The sequence below is a fragment of the Oryza glaberrima genome, chromosome 6, assembly GCF_000147395.1.
Source record: "Oryza glaberrima chromosome 6, OglaRS2, whole genome shotgun sequence".
NCBI lineage: Eukaryota > Viridiplantae > Streptophyta > Magnoliopsida > Poales > Poaceae > Oryza > Oryza glaberrima.
Genome location: NC_068331.1, coordinates 16,372,806 through 16,383,722, shown reverse-complemented (window position 1 = coordinate 16,383,722; position 10,917 = coordinate 16,372,806). Strand labels below are relative to the sequence as shown.

At 35.5% G+C, this 10,917-nt stretch overlaps 1 protein-coding gene across 1 annotated transcript; it reads left to right on the top strand.

Annotated features, from left to right (window-relative positions):
- Positions 1-1,145: 1,145 nt before the first annotated feature.
- LOC127775977 (GDSL esterase/lipase EXL1-like) lies at positions 1,146-10,707 on the top strand. Its single transcript, XM_052302291.1, has 5 exons — positions 1,146-1,584; positions 6,922-7,049; positions 7,205-7,438; positions 8,305-8,557; positions 10,243-10,707. The coding sequence occupies exons 1-5, from the start codon at positions 1,251-1,253 to the stop codon at positions 10,428-10,430; spliced, it is 1,137 nt and encodes a 378-aa protein (XP_052158251.1). The 5' UTR covers positions 1,146-1,250; the 3' UTR covers positions 10,431-10,707.
- Positions 10,708-10,917: the final 210 nt, after the last annotated feature.

The window sequence follows — 10,917 nt, the reverse complement described above, 5'->3', positions numbered from 1 at the left end:
AGTGCAACAACAGTAAGTACTGGCTCCATCTTCTGTTGCTGCTGATGCTGCTTGCCCATCATAGTGATTCTCATTCTATAGGCGAGACGAGCTGTAGCAGTGTACTCGGCGTGCATTCATGACGCCCATGATTTGGCTCGTCCGGGTCGACAATTACCGCTCATCAGCTTTATTCTCCATGAGGTTGACAATTGATCGACTATTTGTGGCGACTCCCAAATCATATTTATTACCATCCGATTTGGCATCTACTACTTCACTAACAATTTATAATGCCATCATGCAGCTAGTTTACACTACAAACCTATCGCTGCCTAGCAGGGGCAAATCTAGAATGAGGGCGACGAAAGCTCAAGCCTCCACGGCTGACAATAGGACCACCATAAAATCCCCAATAAAACTTTTTATCACATGCACATACAGAATATACATACGAAGAAGAGATATATATAGCTTTCTCAAGTTTACTGAAACCCCTCGTTATTTTCTTCTTGATCCATCAGTGTCTAGAATATTAATTTGGGTCAACTTGACGGTCCTTATTAGGCTGTGTTTGGGAGGTGAGATTGGGAACTCACCTTTCCCGCACGCAAAACAAAGCAATACATTTTCTTATGATTAATTAAGTATTTATTATTTTTTAAAAAAATCGATTAATATGATTTTTAAAACAACTTTCCTACGTAAACCCTTTTTAAAAAACACACCAGTTAGTAATTTGAAAAACGTGTACATGGAACATGAAGAAGGTGAGTTGAAATAGATGGGGGAATAACACAGCCTTAGACACAGTACAAAACATATGGATGTAACTGTACAATATTAATTTTAGTGCGTCTGCTAGCTAGATCGAGTCTGTTTCGATCGGTTCTTCCATTGGTACACACACGTCCTAATCTATTTATACCGTGTACGTAGCACAAGTGCACAACTGGTGAGATTCTGGGCTGGACACATCAAATTGACGAGGGCCAGCGGGTCTCTCGTGCGCCCGTGCTTTTGCCTGTCTCTAAAACGTTGATCGGGTTCATGGTGCCATGTGCATTCTATCCCATGCACTGCAATGAATGAACTTAACTGACAACCACCGTATCATGCCAATTGATAGTAGAAGCAGTATTAGCTAGCTCTGGCCCGTAGTTGCAGAGGAGTACTATACTGACTGGCAAGAGCTAAAGAAAACTGTACTATATATTCAATGCTGTGGCGGCAGGAGAGCGCACATTCCGCTGGTCCAGGCAGAGAGACCAATGGCGTCTTGCTGGGAGCAGCTGCAGGGCCTCTGCGCCGCCGGCCACTTGCGTCGCCGCTGCCGCGGTAGAAGCTTGGTCCTGCTGCAGCAGCTGCAGCTGCTGGGGGTTTTGGTGGTGGTGGTGGCCGGGGTTGCACCAGGCATCAGTGAGGCACAGGTGAGGAGCCGGTTCAAGGCGATCTTCATGTTCGGCGACTCGATCGTGGATCCAGGGAACAACAACGGGCAACTGACGGAGGCGAGAGCCGACTTCCCGCCGTACGGGCAGGACTTCCCCGGCGGGGTCGCCACCGGCAGATTCTCCAACGGCAAGGTCCCCGGTGACTTGATAGGTACTACTACGCACGTACACACGTACTCCTAAATTAATTTCCGAGAATAGCTCCGAACAAATATTTATCTATTGGTCTTTGAATTTTTTTTTTTTATGGAGGGAGTACTCCTTCCTATAGACGATGCACTCTCTGGATACTTTCTGCTAATTAAGTAACTGCACTTAATTGCTCTATTTTTAGCTATTTCCTCTGTTCCAAAATAAGAACAGCTCTATTAATTTAAACTGTGTGGGGCTACACTTATTTGCAACAGAGAAAGTATATAAGCTGTGACAGTGTGTTCGGGCTTATTTTGACACTAAATAGTCGTAGCACCATCATTTTGTGTAGCTTCGGTTTACAGCATGTTTATTTAAGGAGTACTCCACGTCCTATGGTTTGCACTATGTAGCATCACTGTAGCAAATCATCGATTAATATACCTCGTTAGATTCGTCTCGCAAAAATAGCCTAGGGGTTATGGAATGGGTTTTGTCAGTAATCTACGTTTAATACTCCTAAATAGCCCTCCGGATACAAATAGGGCGGTAGGTCAACACATTGTCATTCGATTGGTCAGCCGGTTGTCTCATCCACGGTTTATGCTCCAAAAGTATTTTTTATTTGCCGGATGAACGGATTAAATTAGTAACTAAGTTGGATCAACGCATCGGTCGGTTTAAGTTTCACGCACTCTTTGAAATTCAATACAGCTGGATTTATATTCTTGACGAAGTTTTGCTTCCACCATCTGTTGAAGTCGTACTCCAAATTTTGCTATCAAGAGTTGTATCTTACAACTCGTTTTAACCATTTTTCAGTTAAATTAAATATCTCTATTCAGAACAATTACAGTTGCAGTTAGGTCAATACCGTTATCGATCAAATTTAAATGCTTCTGCATTTTTTTTTTACCCAGATGATGTTGTGAAAATTGTGCATTTTTTTTACAAAATTAACACAACATCATATTGATATCGCTCTTACATGTGTTGGTTCCCAATGAGGGTATTCCTACTTGTGAGAATTTTGAATATTTTAGAATATAATATTTTTTGTAAAAGTATTCCTAACTTTGTTTAAAATTCAATATTCTCCCAAATTAATTAAGTTATGCTGAAATTTAATTACTGTACTTTGAAAATTTTCAAACTACAACCTCAAAACTTCAAGTTAGAACTTTCAAATTTTGAATTTCTATTCCTCGCATAAGAAAATTTTCGAATTGCTATTTTATAATTTCAGAATAACAACAAATTATTTGAAAACAATGCAGTCTGATAGTTTCATATAATTAATATATTCTTAAGTTCATTTGGATGCATGCCGTCGGTCCATAGTGTGATATTTTTCTCCTGCGACCTTAATGCAAACCACATTCCAACTACCCTACTGATCACCATTAAACTTATGAATAGTTCTCGGACAACAGGGCTATAATGTATTTCGCCTAGTTGTGGGCTTGTGGCATGATTAATTTACTTGTCAGAACGTTTCGCTTTGTAGCCAATCCTGTAATAAACCTTTTAGAGCACCTTAGGCTCTGTTTAGATGGGACTAAAACTTTTTAGTTCCTATCACATCGGATGTTTAGACACTAATTATAAATAATTTAGACTATTGATAAAACCCATTCTATAACCCTGGACTAATTCGCGAGACGAATCTATTAAGCCTAATTAATTCATGATTAGCCTATGTGATGCTACAGTAAACATGCGCTAATTATGGATTAATTAGGCTTAAAAAAATTTTCACGCGAATTAGCTCTCATTTATATAATTAGTTTTATAAGTAGTCTATGTTTAATACTCCAAATTCATCTGATATGACAGGGACTAAAGTTTAGTCCCCGGATCCAAACACCCCCTTAGTAAATGAACACTAAAATGCAGTAATAGAGTGTCATTACTCATTGAATTCCTATAAAATCAAAGGAAGGTTACATAATTATAGTTTGGATAACACATAAATTTGTGTCAACGAAAGAGAAAATTAAACATGAGGTAGAACCTCATGTCCAAAATTCATATGAAATAGCCCATTTCACAGGAATTTCAAAGAAATTTGAGAGAGAGATTCCTTTGCTCCAAAGGATCATATAGTAAAAAAGAAATTCATAGGTATCAAATCATCAAAAATTCATCTAGTTTTCCTTTGTTGCAAAGAATCTCTTAGCATAGAAGTGTATTATAATAGTTGCGTACATTAATGAAGAACATAAAAATATTATGGTGTGCATATGAAAAGATTTATTGCGAAAAGATGTTATAAATTTTTAGTACATAAGAAGTAAAAATTCATCGCTGAGTTTATCCTGGTTCAATGATTTGCCATTGACATTGTCAATTTCCGTAATATACTACGACTTTACTAATTGTTCTACAATATGCCATTGTATTGCATTTCTTTCAAAAATATCTAAAATACCCTTATAAGAAGGTTTGAAAAAAATATGACTTTTTATACATTATCTTTATACTACATGGAAGTTTGTGTATAAGTTTTTGTGTGCTTCTGTTTTTTAATGTAAACTAGCTAAATGCATGTGCTTTGCTACAGATAAAATTTATTTTTCATGAAATGTTCCACCTGTCGTGTTGCAATGGAAAACATTTACCTTAATTTGATTCTATGCATCGATATACTTAGATTGATTGTTATTAATATAAAGAAGCTCAGGGGGTGATTTCTAAAATTTACAATAGGAGTAGCTATAAGGTGACAAATTCACTATTCCCCCGCTAGATCCTCTTAAAGTAGCATAGATCATCTTTCATATGGTAAAAAAAATATTTTTGTGTTGTTATCTTTTGTGTAAGCAATTTCACTATCATAAGCCAAAAAAATTTAAATAAAAAATACCAAGAAAACTTGAAAGTTATATACAAACTTCCAGGTTGGGTAAGGAGGCTACACTAAAATACGTAGTTTTTCAAACTTCTACTGAGATAAACCGATTGTTGACGTGGTACATTTTTAAGGGTATTTTGGGTGTCTTTGAAAATAGTCAGTCCAATGGTATATTGAAGACCAATTGATCAAGCCATCGGTATATTATAGAAAACATCAATATCTATGGCAAATTATTGAACTGAGACAAACTCAGTGACATGGAGTAGATTATCCCTAAAAATTATTATATGTCTACAATTAAAATAATGTTCATTATATGGTTTGCCACGATGATGTCATTGAACTACACAAGGATTAAAAAAATAATGGAAAGGACTTGGTAGCTATAAATGATACACACTGCTATGGAACACATCTTTTACGTGACCAGGCACTCCACCTGTGACTAAAGGCTTTGAAAAATCGACGATCTTCCCAGATAGGTCACAAAAGTTGATTTTTATAGTTACAGCAGGCTATGGTTAAGCGGACTACGTGAGAAAATTATTTTTTACAGGCAACTATATGAAGCCAACCGACTGGAAAAAATATTTTCAACAAAAAAAAAACAATGTATGCAGCTGCCTTATGAATGACAGTTGCCAAACCCATATCCATAGATCAAGACACAAATTAGAGAGAGAACAATTCACATGATTGGAAAATGAAACAAATCAAGTTGTTCCATAATAATTTGTATTCACAAATCCAACCCAGATTCACAAGCATACATAAACATCAGAAGCAGGCCAGATCGGGTTCGAACATATTTATTCTCCCCACACGGATGAGGGCACTTGTAGCAACAGCAGCAGCCCTCCTCGCTCACCTCCTCACAACAGCCGGTCATTGTCGCAGCTACCATGCCACCAGTTAGCACAGCCCTCGCATCGGGCCTGGAGTGGCGCAAGGCCAGCATTGTCGCCGCCAACCTAGGGCTTCCCCGCGGCCGCTAGTTACGTTCCTCCCCTTCGTCGTGTCACCACTAGCTCAGGCAGTATGAGGCTACTCCTCCCCTTCGCCATCACTGACACCCCTACCCTTCTCCTTCGCCGCAGTCGCCTTCACCAAGCCCTCCGCCGAGGCTCGCCCTCGAGCTTCAAAGGTGACCTCATTGTCGCTGCCCTCTTCTGAAATCAGTTGTGCCTAGATGTGGTTCGTTGACAGAGGATAACTTAGATGTGGATATATAAGAGAATTGTGGTGGTAAAATTTCCTAGTGGGTTGAGTGAAGGGTGGTCGAGCCAAACCATAACTTTGGTAAGAAAAGGTCACCAAAAGTGCAATTCACCTCTATGTGTCATCATACATCCTAGATTAGCCTAACTGCAATCGGCTACGAACAAGACAACTTGCAACTTTTTTTAGAAGCGTCATGCACACTACAACAAAACAACCCAAAGGAGACATCTTATTTGTAAGATAAAGACGTTTTATTTCGTCTCCCACAGATAACTAAGACGCTTTTATAAAGCGTCGTAGGATCGTCTCTATTTGCACCGTCTCAAAATTATGGAGACGCTTTTTAAAGCGTACCTATATTATTTAAGACGTTGCTAGAGACGGTAAATTGCATCTCTACAAAATATAGAGACGCTTTTATATAGGCACGCACATCTTAATATATTTGATATTAATGCTTTCATCTGGGCTCGAACACAGCACCTGCAGGTTGCAAAGTTCATGCACTAACCAAGTCATTAACGTGACAATCTTGAAGGTAAATAGATAGTTTTTTTTATATTGCAACTCTGCAAACATGTGTCCTGTATTAGTTCTCTTATTTTTTAATCTAAGACTAAATATTAAATATTTATTTTTTTGTCCAAATAATTATAATATTATTATAATGGTATTTGATGATGACGATTAGGAACAGTATCTAATAACGATGACACGTATATAATAAAAACGTCTCAAAACTCATTTCTACACATGAGACGTTCCAAAAACGTCTCAATATTCGTCTCTAAACGATTTAATTTTGTGCTAACCTGTAAAGCGTCTTAAACTATGTCCTCAACTAATAAAGCGTCTCAAACATCGTCCCTATTTCAATTTCACTTATAAAAAAGAGACGACTTATAGAATGACTTAAGTGAAACGTCTTAAAACAATGTTTTTGTTGTAGTGGCAAGAATGAAAAAAATTAAAGGGTCCATCTGAAGAAAGATGAGCAACAAACATACAAGTTCTTTACAATTATTACATATTCGGTCATTCCAAAATATAACGTACTTTGATTTCTAACGATACCGTATAATTACAATATCAGATTGTTTTGTGTTACATGGTTAGCAAATCAGGATTGTAGTTGTCTTTTTTTTCTTTGTCCGTATATTTTTTTTACTGGATTAATCATTGATTAAGATTAAGTCAGAACAGAATGAGTTTATTACCGTATAAAAAATAACCATGCTATATGTTGTATATATGACTTCAATATTTGTTATCATACAGCTTCTAAGTTGGGCATTAAGGAGCTATTGCCAGCTTACAAAGATCAGGACCTTGAACTAAATGACCTACTTACTGGTGTGGCCTTTGCCTCAGGAGGCAGTGGATATGATCCCCTCACTTCTATATCGGTATAGTTTTGTTATTAGCTCAAAACTCTCAGAAAATACTTCGAAACAAATTTATATTTCCTCATAATGCACCATAAAAAAAGACATTTCGTTAATTGTGAAATACCAATTGATGTATACATGTGCATATGTAATATTTTGTTATGATCATGCAGACTGCCATATCGAGTTCAGGACAACTCAATTTATTCAGTGACTACAAGCAGAAGCTTACATCTTTGATCGGAGAGGAGGCAATGACACGTATTCTCTCAGAAGCAGTTTTCTTTACTGTCATGGGAGCAAATGACTTGCTCAACAATTATTTTACGCTTCCTGTGAGGCGGCATCAATATGACATTCCTGGCTACGTGGACTTTGTTGTCTCTAACGCAGTTAACTTTACTCTGGTAAATAGTTATTCTATTTTTCATCCATATTATTTTTAAGCCATTTTGATTACATGGAAAATTACCATTTATTTCAGTTGTAATGTAAGCACTGCAACGTTTAAATATCCCATATATTTCTGTGATCAGCAGAATGTGTAAGAATATCTTCATCTCCCTCTGCTTTTAATAATTCGTATAGTTGACTATTACTTGAATCCTTCAAATGGATTAAAAAGGCCCAATAATTCTTTCCTCGTATTTACGAAAAATACATCACACAATTCTATAATGTAGCATTATTTGTATATGTTGTTATTAATTTATTGCTAAAAAAGAGTAGGCAAAGTTTAAAACCGGAAAGTCCAATAACATCTCTTTGAGAGTGGAGGTGGTATTTCGTATTTTCTATCCCTAGCAAATAAACATTGTTGTGTTATTACTTCCATGAGTGATATAAACTCATTTTCAGTTAAAAAGAACGAGTGATATACACGCGTTTTTATTACTTGTTCTCGAGTTGGTGTTATTAGAATTACTTGACATGTTATATTTCAACCATCTCGTTGTCACTAGGATTTCATCTTATTAATAGAAACAATTTAATTTAGCAAGTTAACAAATGGAAATTCTCACCATTAGGAAATTACTTTAGTTCGTCGTTTTCAACATGTTTTACAAACTTGCAAGCTAGCTAGATTCTACTTGTCACCAGATCATTGTATGCATTGAGTTATTTAAAAAAAATAATGCCATCATTTTATAAAATAATATCGTTATAGGTACATATTTTAGATAATAAATATTGGCATTTTTACATTGTAGATTATTTCATGGGATGATCCATTTATTTTCATTCTTTCACACTAAACCTATCTCTTGTACAGACAATGAATGAGATGGGTGCTAAGATGATTGGATTCGTTGGTGTTCCACCACTTGGTTGTTGTCCCTCACAGAGAACTGGTCCATCAAGAGAATGCGAACCATTACGAAATCAAGCATCAGAATTATTTAATACTAGAATGAAGCAGGAAATCGATCGACTAAATGTCGAACATAATATTGATGGTTTAAGGGTTGTTTATTTTGACATATACTACAATTTGCTCGACCTGATCCACAATCCTGGTTATTATGGTAAGTTTGTAAATTCTCTTTAGTTATTCTTTTCATTTTAGATAAACAATGAGATCTAAAAAAACATACTACTACAACTATATTAGACGCGATAACGATAAGCGCAACACTTTCCAAAAATAGAAATACCGCGTCCTCTCCCTCACACGGAACTTATGCATCCACCTGTTAGCACCATGCAGTTTATATGCTACATCGTCTAGCACTATTGCACTAGTATTTTTAAAACCTTTTATGGCTTATATCTTTATAACTGTATATTTTTTTAATCTTATTGAGCCATCATACTCTATTTAAAATATATGTGACGAACGAGTACAATATTGAATATATTCAGATTATTTAAAATTTATTTTGATTTTAACTCCTTTAGCAGTGTTTTTACTTCGAATACCACGATGAGTTACTTGCCTCTAGCAATATAGTTACCTTTAGTAGCATGAAGGGTTAGTTTCTTCTAGCAGTGTAGTCACTTTTAATACCATGAAGAGTTACATTAATTTTTAGTTAAGTTACTTCCCTCCAGCAGTGCAGTTCCTTCTGACACAGTGCAAAAAGTTGCTTCGAATATCAATAGTTACTTCTACAGTTACATCTATTTTCTAAAGAATCACTTTCTAGATGAAATAAATTGCTTTTATCGAAAAACAAAAATCTCCCTCTCTCTCTATATATATGGCTTACCTCGAATAAAAAATATCATGTATTTACTTGTGAATCTACACATTACATACGAAGATCTTTCTGTTAACACATATATGTAATTACTTATAATGCTATAAAAAGTTACTTCCATTTTAGAATTCAGTTACTTCTAGCATTTAAGTAAATTACTTCTAAATATTTTAAAATATTTAATATTATACTCATTTCGTCATATATTTTGAGTGGAGTTCAACGGATCTGAAAAGTAATATATGGTTTGAAATATATAAGTTAGGTATATTTCCACTGAACTCTCGCACCAAAAGTATGCATTCATACACCACGCGTATATGATAGCATTAATCGGACAGCTTCGGCAGGCGTCGCACCGTAAGACTAATCTATGCACGCACACATTAGATTTTGCATACTATATTTATAATAATATACACATATACTAGATGTGTAATTAACCTACTATATAACCGCCGATTGAAAAAAAATCTAATCATGACCGACCAAATGTATTGATCAAAACAAGTGTATACTTGGCACATATGTATGATTAAGAGCATGTATACAAAAGACTTTTACTCCATTTATATACTATCACCGTACAACCCTGACCTCTTAATAGGCATGTCTACGAAAATAAACATATTTTCACGTATAGATCTATTGAGCTGTCCGAGTGTAAAATAGATTTTCACATACGACTCTTTACTCTTTACTGGACATCGTCCAAATCCTTTTACATACAAGTTTTCTTTTAGCCCACCTGCAAAAAAAAAAAGGGGCTATCTAAAAAAGTGTTTTTTAAGTAGTGAACACTAACTTCGAAGATATGTTCAACTCAACTTGCATAAATTGGCAAAGACTCGCAGCTTGCACAAGCAAGCATGATTAAATTTAAACCACTAGAGACAGTTTTTTGTGTATACGTAGCTTGCATGTGATAGAGCAACTAGACTTTGGTAATGGGTTTTCTGTGAGTCAAATATATTTAATTACACTGAACATCATGATGATTTTTTATGCAGGTTTCAAGGATACATCTGATGGATGCTGCGGCAACACAGTGCTAAATGCTGCTATATTCATTAAATATCACAGTGCATGTCCAAATGTTTATGATTATATTTTCTGGGATAGCTTCCATCCTACCGAAAAGGCATACGACATAGTGGTTGATAAGCTTATCCAGGAAAATAAGCAGTATCTGATGTAAATGAAATATATTATCTTATATACTACATGTGCTTAAACGGAATATACAACGACTATAAATGTATTCTATAAGTGATTTCAAATTAATCATAACTCTTATTTAGGAAAAAATAACATATATGCTGGTGAGCTAGCGTGTGAAATTCTAGAAAATCAATATATATTGAAAATAAGTTAGCTGATATTAATAATGTGTAAAGTATATTGAGCCTTCTCTGTAAGAAATGTTGTAGGGTAGCCCCTATACTCGAGTATTTATAAGATTTGGAGTAAATGTAAGAATATATATATTTATACACCCAAGAATTTTCCATTTAGAGATTTAACTATTCCATGAAAATTATTTTCAATAACAGAGGGTGGACCTACTTGTTATTTTGATAGAGGAAAGGAACTATGATAAGAGGGAATATATAGTGCAAACCTAAAAATATCATAGGGTCTTAACCATAAATGTCGTCCACATAAACATGATTAAAACTTTTACC

Coding starts and splice junctions, on each gene's coding strand:
- LOC127775977 (XM_052302291.1), top strand. CDS start 1,251: ATGGCGTCTTGCTGGGAGCAGCTGCAGGGCCTCTGCGCCGCCGGCCAC. Junction 7,439..8,304: donor ACGCAGTTAACTTTACTCTG/GTAAATAGTTAT, acceptor TCTCTTGTACAG/ACAATGAATGAGATGGGTGC. Junction 8,558..10,242: donor CCACAATCCTGGTTATTATG/GTAAGTTTGTAA, acceptor TTTTTTATGCAG/GTTTCAAGGATACATCTGAT.